The following is a 19,266-nucleotide window of genomic DNA, read 5'->3' on the forward strand; positions in this document are numbered from 1 at the left end:
TTAAAACAAGTAATGAAGTTTTATTAAGAACAACTAATTTAGAAGACTGCTATCAAAAATCAACAAATTAACTACTAACTGAAATGGAAGAAATATGAAGAAAAAATCTGGTTGGTCATTATTTTATATAAATAGTTAAGAATTAAGTGTTAATAGACACAGTCCAATTTCTGCTTCTTCTTATATCAAATTACCAAAAGAAGTTGAAGATAAAAAAACAGTAATTATTCTAAAAAACACAAATCAAAAATGTTTCCTTTGTTCAATAAAATCAGCTTTATATCCAGAAAATGAGCATGTAGAAAAAGTTAATAATCATAAAAATATTGGATTAGAAGTAGATGAAATGTTTGAAAAAGAAAAAAAATTATTTTCCTGTTCAGTTGACAGATGTTACCTAATTCGAAGAGAAGTCAAATATAGTAAAACTTGCTCAAATTAACACATATGTAATTTGGAAATCTGTTCAAACCATACAAGTATTTCAGTCTTGATGCTTTCAGTGAACTTTTATATGCTGACTTTTTGTATAAAGTGGAAAGTGCCTGACACGAAAATGGAAAGCAAATCTTAGAATGTACTTAATAATTTATTGTCTATAAAGTACTACTGTATTATAATTTATTAGTTATTCATGACTCTGCAAGGTTGTTACTTTTAACACCTCTGTTGAGCAGTGCAAAACAATGAAAAGAGTTCCAGCACAGCGCGATGCTGCTGGTATGGACCTAAAATGTGCCGCTCTGTGCAACAACAAATAAGTTACAGTCAATGTTGGTACAGTACAACAAAGGAAATGGTTCATTCGTCAGTGCTCTCATTGTTGCCTTTCTCGTTTTCCTCATTATTGATGTTCAACGGCATATACTGGAACGTTGTTACGCATCTACCAACAGATGGCTCTGAGCACTATGAGACTTAACTTCACAGGTCATCAATCCCCTAGAACTTAGAAATACTTAAACCCAACTAACCTAAGGACATCACACACATCCATGCCCGAGGCAGGACTTGAACCTGTGACCATAGTGGTCGCGCGGTTCCACACTGTAGCGCCTACAACTGCTCAGCCACTATGGCCAGCGATCTACCAACACTATTGTGCAATGTGCCCAATGAAAGAAGTAAGTATTGTTCCATTAAACAATGGTTTTAGGTGGCAAAGTCATTATTTTCTGTCAGTTTCAGTAGCACTTTAAAAGATAAAGTAACATGATGTCGAACAAACGTTATGTGTCATTAACACTTATCCAAAAGTTAATGTAATCATGGCGAGTGAGAAAGACAAACTCTCTGTGTGCTAAATTATGTCGTGTTTCTAATGTGTTGAAACACAAATTTATGAGACTTTAAGAAACAAGGATAAGATTCAGGAGGAATGGATGAAAGGTAACAGGCAGATGAAAACAAAAGGCAAAGAAGACTGGAAATGAAGAAATTAATGAAATAGTGTGCGGATGGTTTGTAAGTGCATGGGCAAAACACTTACCTTTATTTGGACCCATGTTGCAGAGTTAAGCTCTGAAAGTCACTAAAGAGGTTGGCATTATGGACTTTAAGGCATCCGCAGGACAACTGGACATTCCACATCATGTGGAATGAAGTTTGTGGGGAAGCTAGGAATGTGCAGGAAAGCGTAGCAACAGACTGGAAGACAATACTGTCCAAATTAATTGTGAATTATAATCTGAAATACGTGTTCAATGCCAATGAAACAGGACTGTTTTATTGTCCACTACCTTCAAAATTGCTAGCAATTCGAGGTGAAAGGTGCACCAGCAGAAAAATGTCCGAGGAAAGACTCACTGTACTGCTGTGTGGAAAAATGGTAAGTGAAACGGAGAAACCACTGGTGATTGGAAAGGTGGCAAAACGAGGTTGTTTCAAAAACATAGAAATCATTAAGCTTCCAGAAACATGGAAAAGCAATAAAAAGGCGTGGATGGTGAGTGGTCTTATGGAAGAATGGCTGGGCTCTTTCAATGCCAAAATGAAATTAGGAAATCACCAAGTTCCCCTTTTCCTAGACAATGCAACCTGCCACCTGAAAGTAATGTTATCAGACGTGAAATTGGCTTGGTTCCTTACAGGTTCAACCAGCCTCGCATAACCAATGGACCAGGGGTATATTTACACATTCAAGTGTCATTATAGACAATTACTGATGCAGTCTCTAATAATTTATGTTGAAGAAGCCGTAAGTGTGTTTGTTCTTTCACGGTCAGTTTCTGTCTTTAATTGGCTTGACAGTAAAGGAAATAAAACCCAAAACTGTCACCAAGTGCTTCAACAAAATGTAATTTGGGGGTCAAGAACAAGATGCTGCAGTGGCCATCGAAGTTCAAAAAGCTGCAGCAGCAGTTGCTGAATTAATGAAAATGCGAAACATTTCATCTAGTGCAGATGATTACATTATAAATGATGACTTTTTGTCAACTCAATCAACTTTCAATTCAGCAACTGATTTTATAGAAATCCACAACACAGAGGTTGATGAAGAAGAAAAAAAGGAGGAAGAAGAGGAGCAAAATAATGTCTCTAGAAAAATTAATATGTCTGAAGAAGCCATTGCATGTATGAACAATGTTATGCAATTTTCACCACACACAAATTCTCCCAACTTGTTGCAGCTTTTGTATGGTGCAAAAAATTGCCTTGAATAAAACAATGTTGAACAAGAAATTAAAACAAGTTTTCGTCCTTGATATGTGGTGAAAAAGTGAAATGTAAAGCAAATAAATATGGGAATAATATGTATGTATGTACAATAATAATCGAATTTAAAGTTCGAGTAAAAATATAGTAATGCCATGTTATTTACCAATTACTGTAATTGTCCAATGTCCTATTGTCCAGTATATAGTAAATGGTCATCTGTGCTGCATTGAAAGTACATGAATACAGTATAAACATAATTCAAAATTTTTACTGTACTCTTGTGCATGATACCTGACAGATTTTACATTGCCCAGTGAGTTCTGTGTAATCTTAAACCGTGTCCAACTTGGATAAATGTTTTAGTCTGAGGCGATTCCATTTTGACCAAGTTTTACTGTATTTGTGTTAATATTTACGCTTATGATGAAATATTTTTGTATATCCTCCTCGCTGTACAGAAAATGAACAAGAAAAACGGGTTAATCTTCTTTTCATTCAAGTGGAAAATAATTGTCGGCATTGTTTGATGAAAGATTTAACTAGATTAATTAAATGACAGACAACTAACAAGAAATTGAAAAGTTATTGTTGTGAAAGATGTTGAAATATTTTTATTCACAAGAGAAATTAAACAATCATGAAATCGATTGATAAGAGCATAAAGAAGTAAAAATAGATATGCCTATAGAAGGCGAAAAAATTGAATTTAGAACTTATAGTAAATGATATACGAAACATTTTTCAAAACCAAAATTTTTACATACTGCTGTATTTTCAGAAATTCTAGTCTAGTTCTTATGGTAAAAACAATAGTATAATTCAATAAACCAATTTATATTGGAAAGAGTATTCCAGATATTTCGATAATAAAATGGGTATGATATTCATTATAATTTTATGAAACAGATATACCATGAAAAACATTAATGATGTTATATGGATACATATTCGTTTATTTATGAAATAAGAACTGAAGACTTTTATAAAGATACAAAATCGATTATAAACGAATTTGACACAAGTGATTATTCAAAATTTAAATTTTATAGGATTTTACAAGTAAAGAAGAAAGTTTTTAGAAAAATTAAAAATTAAAATTGTGGAAAAATTATGTCAGAGCGCGTTACTTTATGTGTGCTTATAAAATTGTTGATAAGCAAGAGAATAAATCTAAAGGAATTAAAAAATATATTGTCAAAACTAAAATTAGTTTAGATGATTATTAATATTATTTGAATAAATATATAGAAAAATCCATGGAACTAGATTATATAAATGTGCATTGCATATAGCTGAATGTACTAAAATTCTTTTAAGTTCTGATAATAATAAACATATTATACTATAAATGTAATTAAAACACCCCCACATGGTCATTAAAAATTAGACTTAAATAAAATAATAGATGATAACAATAATTTCTTATGTGAATTAAACAGTTGGATAGAAGATTAACTAAAAGAAATAATGAAATTATAAATTTTTAGTATTTAATATTTTTCATCTACATCTACATGACTACTCTGCAATTCACATTTAAGTGCTTGGCAGAGGGTTCATCGAACCACAATCATACTATCTCTCTACTATTCCACTCCCGAACAGCGAGCAGGAAAAACGAACACCTAAACCTTTCTGTTCGAGCTCTGATTTCTCTTATTTTATTTTGATGATCATTCCTACCTATGTAGGTTGGGCTCAACAAAATATTTTCGCATTCGGAAGAGAAAGTTGGTGACTGAAATTTCGTAAAAAGGTCTCGCCGCGACGAAAAACGTCTATGCTGTAATGACTTCCATCCCAACTCGTGTATCATATCTGCCACACTCTCTCCCCTATAACGCGATAATACAAAACGAGCTGCCCTTCTTTGCACCCTCTCGATGTCCTCCGTCAATCCCACCTGGTAAGGATCCCACACCGCGCAGCAATATTCTAACAGAGGACGAACGAGTGTAGTGTAAGCTGTCTCTTTAGTGGACTTGTTGCATCTTCTAAGTGTCCTGCCAATGAAACGCAACCTTTGGCTCGCCTTCCCGACAATATTATCTATGTGGTCCTTCCAACTGAAGTTGTTTGTAATTTTAACACCCAGGTACTTAGTTGAATTGACAGCCTTGAGAATTGTACTATTTATCGAGTAATCGAATTCCAACGGATTTCTTTTGGAACTCATGTGGATCATCTCACACTTTTCGTTATTTAGCGTCAACTGCCACCTGACACACCATACAGCAATCTTTTCTAAATCGCTTTGCAGCTGATACTGGTCTTCGGATGACCTTACTAGACGGTAAATTACAGCATCATCTGCGAACAACCTAAGAGAACTGCTCAGATTGTCACCCAGGTCATTTATATAGATCAGGAACAGTAGAGGTCCCAGGACGGTTCCCTGGGGAACACCTGATATCACTTCAGTTTTACTCGATGATTTTCCATCTATTACTACGAACTGCGACCTTCCTGACAGGAAATCACGAATCCAGTCGCACAACTGAGACGATACCCCATAGCTCCGCAGCTTGATTAGAAGTCGCTTGTGAGGAACGGTGTCAAAAGCTTTCCGGAAATCTAGAAATACGGAATCAACTTGAGATTCATGATGTAATTTTTGTTGTACTTTCATACTTTACTAATAAATTTTCTACAAAAACATTCAACTCTTTGCTAATATGTTTCTTTATATTTTTGATTTTAGCTACACCTCTAAATAAATTTTGAAGAATTTTTAATTCCTTTTTTACAGTTTTTACAAGAAAATGCTTTTTTATTCGAATAATTGTGAAGTTCTTTTATATCATCATATTTATTTCCTATACATTCATTCTATGTCTTTTTTATACAATCAATACAACCTGTCATTCAAGGTATATTCAAAATTTGTAATTTTTATTTCTTTATGAATTACTTTTTGTTCTTCACACAATTGACAAATCATTTTATTTTCACTTTCCATTTATAAAGAAGAAATTTACTATAATTTAAAAGAAGTAAAGGCCTAGTGAATTTTATTATATATAAATGGAGTTGTCTCTAGATCCAAAAATTTACAAAAATAATAAAAGTTTAATAATTATTGATGAAAATAATAATCCACAGTTTAAAACCAAAGATGCGGCTAAACTTTTACAATATAAAAAAAGTAAATAACGCCTGCAAACATTTTGACCATGAAGTTACAATTACATTAGAAATGTTAAAATATATAAAATTTAATAATGGTTTACTCATGATATTTTACCTTCAAAACAAAAATAAAATAAAGAGCAATGTAAAATGACCCTATGAAGAGCAAATAAAATCATTTAAAAGATCTAAATTAAATTAAGGATAATTTTATAAAAAGTCAGGTCATATATATTATAGACTGTAGAAATTTTACGTGAAACTAATGGATGAGTAACTAGTTTATTACCACATGTTCCTCAAGTAACTGAAGAAAATTTGAGTTCTACTGTTGTTATTTTAAGATTACATGATAATAATTTTAATTATAATTGTTATATGTTATTCATACACAATTTAAAAATGTTGAGAAACATTTCTAATCTTATTGGAAATAGACAGCCAAATTTTGAAGAAATTTTAAGAATTAATCATATACCAAAATTCAGTAAATTTATATCACGAAAGAAAGAAACCTTACAAATTATTTGCTGTCGAAATTATTTCAATACTTTGCATAATTATTCACAAGAACAATTGTATGGTGATGTAACTAATCTAACAAACGTTTCTTAGAACTTAAAACTAAATTTCCAAGCACCCATTTTCTTAATTCAATATAAATAAGATTCATAATGATTTTTATATACAGTTAACAAACAAAATTCATTAAAACAGATGATTACATTAATTCAAATTAAAAATTTTTGAATAACTCCAACATTAAAACATTTTTTGTTAACCTTCATCAAAATATGCCCTATCTTCTTTAAAAAAACAATAACCATAATGAATATTATGTTCAGTACCAAACATGCTTAAATTTTAAATGAATAACTCCTTTTATATATAAGGGTTTTATTAACATTATAAAAATTTGATTACATTTGTACATCCAACTATTGTGTAATCAAATATATTTTATTACTTTTTCAACAATATAAATATCTGGAAAATTCATATCAATCGTTCTTGTTAAAAAAAAATCGTTCTTGTTAAAAAAAAAACCATGCAAACCTTTCTTTAAAAATCTATAGATCCTACCCCTTTCCTGCATTAATATAGTGGAAGTAGTCATGAATGTTAAAAAATGCATACTGAGAAAAGAAAACCTTTTTCCTCAAAACAAAAGTGCCCATGATTACAGTACCAGGTCATACTGTGACATACATGTTAATCATTGTAACACCACATTATGCCAAGAAGGTGTATATCATGCAGGAACAAAACTTTACAACAGTTTACCAAGACATATAAAATCTCTTCCTGAACTACAAAGCTTTGAAAAGTCTGTGACAGCCTACCTTCTGAAAAACTGCTACTATTCTATTTCACAGTATCTTATCATCATCATCATCATCATTTAAGACTGATTATGCCTTTCAGCATTCAGTCTGGAGCATCGCCCCCTTATAAAATTCCTCCACGATCCCCTATTCAGTGCTAACATTGGTGCCTCTTCTGATGTTAAACCTATTACTTCAAAATCATTCTTAACCGAATTCAGGTACCTTCTCCTTGGTCTGCCCTGACTCCTCCTACCCTCTACTGCTGAACCCATGAGTCTCTTGGGTAACCTTTCTTCTCCCATGCATGTAACATGACCCCACCATCTAAGCCTGAACTCTATAGAGTTCATTCCCAGTTTTTCTTTGACTTCCTCGTTGTGGACACCCTCCTGCCATTGTTCCCATCTAGTAGTACATGCAATCATCCTAGCTACTTTCATATCCGTAACCTCAACCTTGTTGATAAGGTAACCTGAATCCACCCAGCTTTCGCTCCCATACAACAAAGTTGGTCGAAAGATTGAACGGTGCACAGATAACTTCTAGCAGAAGAGAGTAGATCCTAGCTGAGCGCTCACTGCATTAGCTTTGCTACACCTTGCTTCCAGTTCTTTCACTATGTTGACATCCTGTGAGAATATGCATCCTAAGCACTTGAAACCGTCCACTTGTTCTAACTTTGTTCCTCCTATTTGGCACTCAATCCGTTTATATTTCTTTCCCACTGACATTACTTTCGTTTTGGAGATTCTAATCTTCATACCATAGTCCTTACATTTCTGATGTAGCTCTGAAATATTACTTTGCAAACTTTCAATCGAATCTGCCATCAAAACTAAGTCATCCGCATATGCAAGACTGCTTATTTCGTGTTCATGTATCTTAATCTCACCCAGCCAGTCTATTGTTTTCAACATATGATCTGTAAATAATATGAACAACAGTGGAGACAGGTTGCAGCCTTGTCTTATCCCTGAAACTCCTCTGAACCATGAACTCAATTTACCGTCAATTCTAACTGCTGCCTGACTATCCATCTAAAGACCTTTAATTGGTTGCAAAATTTTGCCTCCTATTCCATAATATTGTAGAATAGACAATAACTTCCTCCTAGGAACCCGGTCATATGCCTTTTCTAGATCTATAAAGCATAGATACAATTCCCTGTTCCACTCATAACACTTCTCCATTATTTGCCGTAAGCTAAATATCTGGTCCTGACAACCTCTAAGAGGCCTAAACCCACACTGATTTTCATCCAATTGGTCCTCAACTAATACTCGCACTTTTCTTTCAACAATACCTGAGAAGATTTTACCCTAAACACTGATTAACGAGATACCTCTGTAGTTGTTACAATTTTTCCTGTTTCCATGTTTAAAGATTGGTGTGATTACTGCTTTTGTCCAGTCTGGTGGAACCTGTCCCGACTCCCAGGCCAATTCAATTATCCTGTGTAGCCATTTAAGACCTGACATTCCACTGTATTTGATGAGTTCTGAGTTAATTTCATCCATCCCAGCTGCTTTATTGCACTGCAATCTATTGACCATTTTCTCCACTTCCTCAAATGTGATCCTATTTCCATAATCATTCCTATCCCATTCTACCTCAAAATCTGAAACATTACTGATCGTATTTTCACCTACATTGAGCAACTCTTCAAAATATTCCCTCCATCTGCCCAAGGCATCCACAGGATTCACCAGCAGTTTTCCTGATCTGTCCAAAATACTTGTCATTTCCTTCTTACCTCCCTTTCGAAGACTGCTAATTACACTCCAGAATCGTTTTCCAGCAGCTTGACCCATAGTCTCCAGCCTGTTTCCAAAGTCTTCCCAAGATTTCTTCTTGGATGCTGCAATTACCTGTTTGGCTTTGTTTCTTTCTTCAACATAACTTTCTCTGTCTACATGAGTTCTAGTATGTAGCCATTTTTGATATGCCTTCTTTTTCCTTTTACAGGCTGCCTTGACTGTGTCATTCCACTAAGCTGTTTGCTTCACCCTACTTTTACACACTACTGTTCCAAGACATTCTTTAGCCACTTCTAGTACTGTGTCCCTTTACCTTGTCCATTCCTTTTCCAATGACTGTAATTAACTACATTTAACTAACTAGTACCTTTCTGAGATTGCTGTTATTTACTTGTGCCTGATTTCCTTATCCTGAAGTTTCTCCACTCGTATCCTCTTACATATGGACCTGTCCCCTGCACTTTCAGCCTCACAATCCCAATTTCACTGCAGATTAAATAATCATCAGTGTCATCAAAGAATCCCCTGATTACACGTGTGTCCCTCACAGCCTTCCTGAATTCCTGATCTGTTATTATATAGTCAATGACAGATCTGGTTCCCCAAGTATACCAGTGAATGCTCTTATGTTTAAAAAAGCAGTTTGTGATTACTAAGCCCACATTGGCACAGAAATCCAAGAATTGTTTCCTATTCCTGTTGGCCTCCATATCCTCTCCAAATTTACCCATAACCTTTTCATACCCTTCTGTTCGATTTCCAATCGTGGCGTTAAAATCACCCATGAGCAGAACACTGTCCTTGTCCTTTACTCTAACAACTACATCACTGAGTGCCTCATAAAAACTATCCATCCTATCTTGATCTGTCCCTTCACAATGCAAATATACTGACACAATCCTAATTTTCTTGCTAGACGCTGTCAAATCTATCCACATCAGTTGTTTGTTTACATACTTTATTGCAACTACACTGGGTTCCATTTCTTTCCTGATGTAAAGCCCTACACCCCATTGTGCTATTCCTGCTTTGACTCCTGACAGGTAGACCTTGTATTCTCCCACTTCCTCTTCATTCTCACCCCTTACCTGAATGTCACTAACAGCTAAAATGTCCAGCCCCATCTCACTTGCAGCCTCCGCCAGCTCTACCTTCTTCCCAGAGTAGCCCCCATTGATATTAATAGCTCCCCATCTCATTACCATTTGTTTGCCAAGTCGTATCTTAGGAGTCCCTGCTTTGTCAGTTAGAGGTGGGACTCCATCACCTCCAAAAGTCCGAGGCATTTTGCGCTGATTGTTGCCAGCATCATATTTAAAGTACCGGGGAATCAGGTTGCTAGCCTTACTTGCCTCGAGTCCCATTGGGTTTTACTCCTAACGGTTGAGGGACTAACCGGTGGATTTGGTAGTCTTTGCCATATGAGCACAAAGGTGACCACAACTCAGAATATGCCTGAGATGCCCAGCCTTATTCCAAAGTAACTGGTATCCTGACTGTCGGGACCACTTACTTGGCCACTCATACATTGCCCGTGCTTCATGAACTAGGACTTGACTACAGGAACCCACACCGTGAACAGTATCTTATGCAAGAAACAATTTAATTTGTATCTTTAATTATAGAAATATGTTATAAATATACAGTATTTCAAAAATTTGTAATTATTAACTGCGTAGATCCAATTTGTTATAAAGATTTAAATGATGTGTATTTGATGTTTCAAAAACCAATAGCTAAAAAGGTTCTCTATAGAATATCCTGGTTACAATATATGTACTTAAAAAGAGATTTATATGGACAAATAAATAAATAAATGAAATATGGAACCCCTTAGTCACAAGCTGGAGTAGGGCGTTCTGCCACTTGAAGAGAGCTTCCCTCCATTGGCCATGGTCTTGGGTGGTTGGTCAAATCCATGTGGAAGTTTAGCACCTGACAAGATGTTATGCAGGTGTCACTGCTTCCCACTGACCTTTTCATACTTCAAGGGTTTTGAAATCCTTAGCAACCATGTCAGCAGCATTACATAGAGTGTGATGGTGTGAGTTCAGTCTCTTACAATTTAAAACTGGCAGGGCGCTATTCACAGGTAGCCTAAAATTCCTGGAGAACTTGTGGAATTCCCTCATAAGGGCACTACATCTGTGAAGATCAGGAGACATAATACCAGTTATCTGTGGAAGCCAATAAACTGGAGTAGATCTAATTACACCAGGTATTATGCACATTCTCATATTCATCTGGGTCTCAGCAATCCTAGTATGATGACTGTTTGTCGAAACAGGTGCACAATACTCAGCACTTGAGTACACCAAACCCAGAGCTGAAGGTCACTGGGTGGTTGCTGAAGATCGCCAGGTAGTTAAACATAGCATATGGAGGATGTTGTTTCGAGTCTTCAACTTTTGAGCTAAGTTAAGAAGATGTTTAAAGCATAGTGTGCAGTCCAGGATGTCACCAAGATATTTTGGGTTCCAATTATGACGAATAATTCTGCCTCTGAAACATACTCCCAGTTTTACATTTGCCAACTGATTATTTAAATGGAAGCAACACACTTCTGTTTTACTCACACTGGGTTGGAGTCTCCAAATTTTGAAGTAATTATGTAATACAGACAGGTCATTGGTTAGTATCTTTCCTGTTGTCTTCATTTCCTGGTGCTGTACAGCTAGAGCAAAGTCTTCGGCATAGCAGAATTTTCTGGATGAAGTGTCATGTAGATCAGACAGATACAGGTTGAACATTAATGGTGAGAGAACATATCCTTGAGGCAATCCACTGTTTAGCTTCCTCTCCTTACTTATGTTGCTGCCAGTGATTACTTGGAACTCCCGATCACTTAGTATGCTGTTAATCAGTCGAACCATTGTTCTGCTGGGTATGATGCAGAGAAATTTGTAGATAAGGCCTTCCCTCCACACAGTGTCAAAGGTGGCATTTAGATAAACAAACACAACAGATGAATCTGCTTCATTTGGCATCCTGACTCTGTGAAGGATGTGTGAGACAGTACTTGGTTGCAGCAACTATGTCCTGGTGTAAAGCCTGCCTGATCAACCAGAGCATTCTGTAGGATAGCACGACTTATTCTGTTATATAGTTGCCTTTCAAAAAGCTTGTATCATAAACAAGGTAGGACAATGGGGCGATAGCTTTCTACCATGTTTCTGGGTTTGCCAGATTTCAGAACAGTTATTACCTTCGCCTTTTTAAACTCTAATGGAAATTGACCAGTCAGCAGGGTGTCCATGAAGAATTCTGCCAGCTATTTCTTAGCATTTCCTCCCATATGGATCAGGAATTCAGGAGGGATACCATCGAATCCAGGGGCCTTAAGAGGTTTGAGGTTCTTCAGTCCAAAGTCAATGTCTGAAACTGTTAAGGGATGGGCATGCTCAGATGAGGTCATGAAACTGTCATCTGATATGTCTTGTATGTTTCTTGTCGGCAGGTATTCTTGGGATAGTAATCATGTGGGAAGAAATTGAGTTTGGTATTACTTCAGAATTTTTTCTGCATGCTTGTGCACTTCCTCCCAGTCTTCTCAGAAGACTCCATGCTTCCCTGCTCGAGTGGGTAAATTCCATATTTTCAACAGTTTCTGCCCATTTATGCCTCTGAGACCTGTCCAAGCAGGACAATAGTTCCATAGCTATCTCTGAGTCACCACTTTGCTGTAAGTGTTTGTACAGTGTTTCACTTTCATCATTCCATCCGGGAACATATTCTTTTTGGTATCCTCTTGGCACACACTTTTCAACTGGTGCTGTTAGGGCACCAATGAAGTGCTGATAGTTCTTATGTGGTGCAGGGATCCAGCGAATGGAGTTATCCAGTTCTATTGAAAACTTCGTCCAGTCAGCTTTCTGGAAATTTCATTGAGTTTGTAGGGTTGATCGTATGACAGGAACCATGCAGCCAGTTTGTATTATTACAGGTCTGTGTTGGCTGTGAGGAAAGACATATATCACTTTTCTTGTGGGATTGATGGGAAAGCCACTTTCATTGCAGGTAACAAAGCATAAGTAGGATTTGAATCCTTGCCCTATGCAGTTGACCTTGATCTTTGTCATCAAACACTAGATGAAGATTATTCTCTTCAACCCATTCTGCATGAATGTTCCTATTTTCATAATTTTGAGAGTACTTACACAGTTCATGGTGCCTATTGAAGTCTATTATATAAATTGCTGGATGTTCTGCTGTGTGTAGAACAAAATCAGGACTGGTCGATTTGGGTGATTTTTAAACTTTTGATATAGTGACACCGTGCATTTGTATGACAACTTTATGTATAACTGCATCCACACTTACAGAAATCAGTGAACCTTCATTTATGTTGTAATGGACATAAGTAGCAATTGCATACACCTCATAGTAAGTTACACTAAGTGCGGTATATCCAGGAATTCGACCTTGTCTTCAGAGTATTTATTTGCTGTAAATGTGACTTTTCTGAGTGATGACACATCGATATTGTTGTCTAGCAAAAATTTTGAAAGCTAGTCACACTTTGCCCTGCTAATGCTTTCGATATTTAGTTGAACGAGTCTGATAGTTGGCCCAATGTTTCTTGTTAATGGGCTCCGAAAACAACTATTTCTGCTATTTCATTGATATGTCATTGCCAGGATATCCTGTGGATAGTCTGGCTGCCTGTAATCACTGTTGCTCAAGTAGCACCACCTTGGAGGCATGTGTAGGGTATTTTAAGGTTAAACCTATAGACATGAGCAATGCTACCTCCCTTTAAGTTGATTAAAATCTGTTTTTTAAACCTACAGACCTTTTTTAAACCTATGGATGTCAGCAATGCTACCTATCATTAAGTTGATTAAAATCTGTTGTTTTTTTATATATAATTTTTTTTTTTTTTTGCTTTTTAAGGTAGAATAATTTTGAATATAAATGATCCAATTGATGTAAAAGATGCAGTGAACAAGCAATAGTTACTTCATGAATAAAAAATCTAGTTACTAAAGCTGACTATACAAGAATTTTAACACAGTTGAATAATTATGTCAGTAATATCATGATCTTGACATGCTTCATCTAATAGATTCATTCCTTTATCTCCACATGCTAATATTTCATTTACTTTAGTCCCAGGGCCACACCAATTACAACCAAGTAAATGTATTTCAAATGATAAATTATTAATCACACCATTAACAAAGCCTTTTCAATATTCACTTTCCCAAAATGTATGTGGTGAAGTACTCAAAAATCTAGTAAAATATGGAATTGCTTTTGTATTGTTACTTATAACAGCATTAAATTAATTAATAACCTTTTTCATTATTCCAACTCTTTCATTCTGATAGTTTTTATTTCCAGATAATTGTTCCCCAAGGATTCCTCTTCATCTGTCAATTAATTGATGAACATCATTTTTTTAAATTGAAAAACCCTAATATACACATTAAAGAAGATGAAATTTTGAACAGAGTTACTATTGAAAGTGATGTTAAAATATTTATGGATAAATAAGATTGTACTGGTCACGTTTTAAGATTTAATAATCAAATTATTGAATCTAAAGAAAAAGAAATTGCTAATAATGTTCCTAAAATCATTCCAATTGAATTAATAAATATAAATCTAGCTGACGGAATGTTTGTTAAATATAATGATCATTTTCATAGAGAAACTAATATTATTTCTTCATCGAAACCAAATGCTGAATTTGGAGAACCAATAATGTATGCACCAAATTATCCTATTAATATTTCAATTTTTGATATTATTCCAAATTTAACAATACTCTCACTGACAGAAACGATAATTTGATTCACTTCAATGGGCTTCTACAACACCAATTTTAAAAGGAATTAATAAGTTTTTCCTTAATAAACCATGGACAGAATTAAGCGTTAATTGTACTGATTTCTTGTTAATAAGAATAAATAAATTAATTAAATCTTCCTAACAAAATAACAGAAATTAATATTAATATTGGTGATGGATGGATTCATGCTAATTGTTCACTGCTGTATGTGATATTTTGGTGCTGTTCACAAAAATGGAATGGATTTTTCAGCATAAGATGGTAAATAGAATATTAAACTAATTGATAATTATTTGTTAAAATTGTTTGACGTTATTACTATAAAATGGAAACAATATTTTATCTAGAACAGAACATCTATTTATTTTTTCATCAACACTTATTCGATTAACTTCATATGTATCAAAATAATTAACTATGAAAGGACATATTTTTACCAATAATAAAATTTTGTAATGAAGCACTTTATCCAATAGAATAATTTGGTGGATTTTTAAGGATTTTATAGAAATAATTTGGGAAACTGATTTAAGACCAATTTTCACTTGTAGTTCAAGAAAAGATCAAAAACATTCTTTTCTTCAATGGACTACTTACAGAGATAATAGTACACTTCCAAAAGAAAGTAAAATTATAGAAAAAGTATGGAAATCCATGTTCCTGTTGTTAAATATGAAACTTAACTTTCGCTTGAATTAGAATAAGAAAAATTGGAAAACCAAAAATTCCAATTTCTTTCATTGAACTACAAAAAATTGAATTTTCTGGATTAAATGGAAAAAGAAATTTTGAACTACATCTTATGAATTATTGTAATTCTGCTGAATTTGATGTGCCTTACTGTATTTTCATTGTTTTCCAAATTAATTGCAAAAACAATCAGTTAAATCATTATTCTTTATTCAATCATGTTACATTACAAAATATTTATTTAAAAAATTACCTCAACAATTATGGAATCTTGATCCCCCAAATACGTTTTTTAAAAGTTTATGATGCATTTAGAGATTTTAAAAGAATAACACAATTAAATAACGATTTAAATCTAAATCCATTCAATTTTATTCAGAATTTTCCTATGTATGTCATAAATATGACTAGGAGAATGAATGTTTTAACTACTCAGAAAGAAACAATGAAATTATATTCATTTTTAATGAAAATATGCCTAATGATACAATTGTATATATAATTATTTATGGTAAAAAGGATTTAACTTATGATTCACAACATAGCATTTTAAGTGAAGATTTTTAATTACATATATGAATAAAAAATTAAGTTATAAAAGTGTTATCTGCATTTTACATTCCCTTTTGAAATATTTTCAGAAAGATGAAGAAGACAAAAACTAAAAAATTTCGATTTTCAAAATTAAGATGTTTAATAAACTTTTAAATATTTGAAATCAAAAATTTTTAAACTTTAAGTTTTAAAATTTTTTCTGTTAAATAAAATCAAAACAATATGAGCATGAATGACTTTGTTAACTATCTCGTAAGTGAACTTGACAGTTATAGTAATGGTTAAGCAGAGGTGTTCAGTAAATTATCATTACTAATAAAAATAAATGCTATAATGTTTCAAAAGCTGAAATTTTAATAACTAAAAATGACAAAAATTTTTATTACATTTAGATGAGTAATATAAAATTACTCTTCCAGATTGTTATACTAAAATCTTTTCAGAAGGTGATGATAAATTAGAGAATATTGTTGAATTAAATTTTATTTATCGACATAAAAAAAAGAAAATAAAGACTGTTTGATTCATGTTATTGAATTTGCATAGATTTTAAAATTTTCGTATTTTTTAAAACTTTGTTTTTGAATATTCAACTTTAATTGAATACATTTATTTTTTTAATTAAATGAAAATTTCATTCATCAATATATATATAAATTTTTAAATGGGGGAAATGACAAAACTAAAATATTGTTTTGTATTAGAGAATTTTTAATAATTATGCTCTCTGATACAGAAACCCCATAAATATACTTCCTTCTAACAACACCATAGGGAAGTTTTGGGCATGCTGCATAGCTTAGTGCACACTGGAGTCCAAGTAACAGCCAGCTTTGTCTCCAGTCCAGTCATATGACGTGGACTGCAGAAAGATTGTCATGCATGGGCACTTTTATGCTTGACATGCCAACAGGCATGTTTTTACACCGGTTGCACATTTTCCAAAACTATCAGCCAAACATAGATTTAGAAATTGTAGGCCCGTTGCCATACTGTGCCAGACAATGTTGTTAGCTAAAGATCATTGATCGTTTTACTAAATTGCCAGAGGTCATCAAAAGACAGTATATATCTCATGAATCAATTGCAAGAATGTCACTGAATGCTTGATTCTACAGGTTTGTTGTACCACAGGACATAACCACAGATCACAGGAAACAATTTGAAAGTCAGCTCTTCAGTGAAATTCTCATACTGGTAGCTGCAGCCACCTCTGCACTACAAGCTACCATCCAGCGAGCAATGGAATGATAGACTGATTCCACCATACACTCAAAACACCCATAATGTGCAGTTCATATCTTGGTCAGAAGCATTACCACCAGTTCTATTGACATTGAGAACAGCAGTGAAGAAGGACAAGCAGTGCTCACCAGCATGAATGACCTATGGTGACCAGTTGCAGGTTCCAAGAGAACTCATCTTGCCAGTATCCACACAACTAGTCATTCTGGAGAGATGCATCCAGTTTGCGCAACAATTCAGTCTCAGTGTGGAGTCCATTCAGTATACCACTACTGTCAGACTTGGAGACTGGCACATGTTTGTTCATAAAGACTTAGCAAAAATGTCCCATGCGAGCCTCAGGTATGGTATCAGGATGTTGAACACCAGAATATTTGCAACCACCCAAGTTGAACTCTAAAACTCTTGATTGTGTTTCTAGCATGATGGCATAGGACACTTTGGACTGTATTTCAGTTATCAAATGGGGGCATTAAACTAATTAACTCTCTTTGTACTATTGAAGGGGGTTAAAGACCCACTGATGTTGAATTCATTAAGAGTGCCAGTCATGAGAAGCAAGTTATTTACAGTTTTCTGAGCCCCTCTTTTCACTCTCTCATTGTCACTTACATGAAATGGTTATGCTTAAAACACAACACTCATGTTACAATGGAAATGTTGACAGTGGTTGGGAGTGTAGGAATACTTTGTAGTTCCAAAAGAAATAGTGCCATACAATATTTACATTTTAATTACCCTTCTTATTACATGGTACCACAACCTTGAATAGAAATGTGTGAATGATATCCTTTTTAAACTTTTACAGTTTATGTACTGAGTGCTCTTTGTTGAGGATGCAGTGTACAACTCAAAGATATCATTTATCATAGTAATGTTATTACACAAGCATTCTCAATATTTACCCAATATTAATCATACTTTTTCCCATACCAGAATGGTACAGAAGTTGAAAAGGAAAAACTTAAAAATGAAGTCAAGTTGTTGGAGGAGGCAAATACAGAGCTGAGACAAAGACTAAGTGAGATCAATGAAAAATATTTGAAGCTGCTTGAAGAAAATACTCATCTCAATACAAAAATGGAAACAAAATCTGACAGCAAGAAAAATTTTCCAATGGAGGCTGGTACAGTGTGAGTTATGCTTTTCTCAATTTCTTCTTTATCTACTTTGGTGTTGAATATTTTTTTTCATCTGTGTTCCATGTACAGTGTTTTTCAGGAGGAATGACAAACATTTAGGTAGTAGTGGCAACTAATTCTAATAATTCATTCCATATAACATGTTTCCAGTTTTTATTGAGTACAGAGATCCAGCTGGTTACAGAGATATTGGTACTCCATTTGCACTGAAGTTCATCCTTTGAAGTTATTTTAAACTCTCCTTTTGAAGAGGCCCGAGAAGGTCCAATGGTACTGACTGACTGCCATGTCATCCTCAGCCAAATGGCATCACTGAATGCAGATATGGAGGGGCATGTGGTCATCATATCACTCTTCTGGCCATTGACAGTTCTTGTGACCTGAACTGCTACTTCTCAATCAAGTAGCTCCTCAATGAACCTCACAAGGGCTGAGTAGAACCCACTTGCCAACACTGCTGAGCATACCCAGACAGTCACCCAACCAAGTGCTAGTCAAGCCTGACAGCACTGTAACCTCTACCATTCAATAATAATAAAACTAATGAACTTCATAATCACTGCAAATAATAAATTTAAAAGAACTACAGGTGATTTTATTGGAAAAACTGCCATTGTCAATCAATGAGAAATAAATGTTTGGATGGCAAATGCACTGCTACAAAAAATTTTGAAAATATACTCCTCTGAGGGATATGTACCTCTGCCTTTGTATCTGAAGAGCAATGTCTTTGACAGATTACTAATAAGCCATTAGCTTGTAATTTATAGTCTAACCAATTAAGTAGAGTCTCCCTAAGAGTGACTAGCCTTCTCAGTAATGGAACCCTTCAGACAGCCAAACTGTGACAATAACATATGTTATTTGTACTCAGATGCTTAAGAAGCAACTTGTTGGTTGTAGAAGATGTAACTCAGGTTTCCAGTGATTTCTCCACATTTCTCCACCTAAAATAATATCTGCCTCCA

At 34.4% G+C, this 19,266-nt stretch overlaps 1 protein-coding gene across 2 annotated transcripts in view; it reads left to right on the forward strand.

Annotated features, from left to right (window-relative positions):
• Window positions 1-19,266, forward strand: part of LOC126299386 (uncharacterized) — a 478,915-nt gene that overhangs the window by 346,308 nt on the left and 113,341 nt on the right. For both annotated transcript variants that reach the window (XM_049991253.1, XM_049991254.1), the window contains exon 13: window positions 18,093-18,289. In XM_049991253.1, the coding sequence (XP_049847210.1) occupies window positions 18,093-18,289 (197 nt within the window). The remainder of the gene's footprint in view (window positions 1-18,092; window positions 18,290-19,266) is intronic.

Source organism: Schistocerca gregaria, chromosome X (genome assembly GCF_023897955.1).
Source record: "Schistocerca gregaria isolate iqSchGreg1 chromosome X, iqSchGreg1.2, whole genome shotgun sequence".
NCBI classification, from domain to species: domain Eukaryota; kingdom Metazoa; phylum Arthropoda; class Insecta; order Orthoptera; family Acrididae; genus Schistocerca; species Schistocerca gregaria.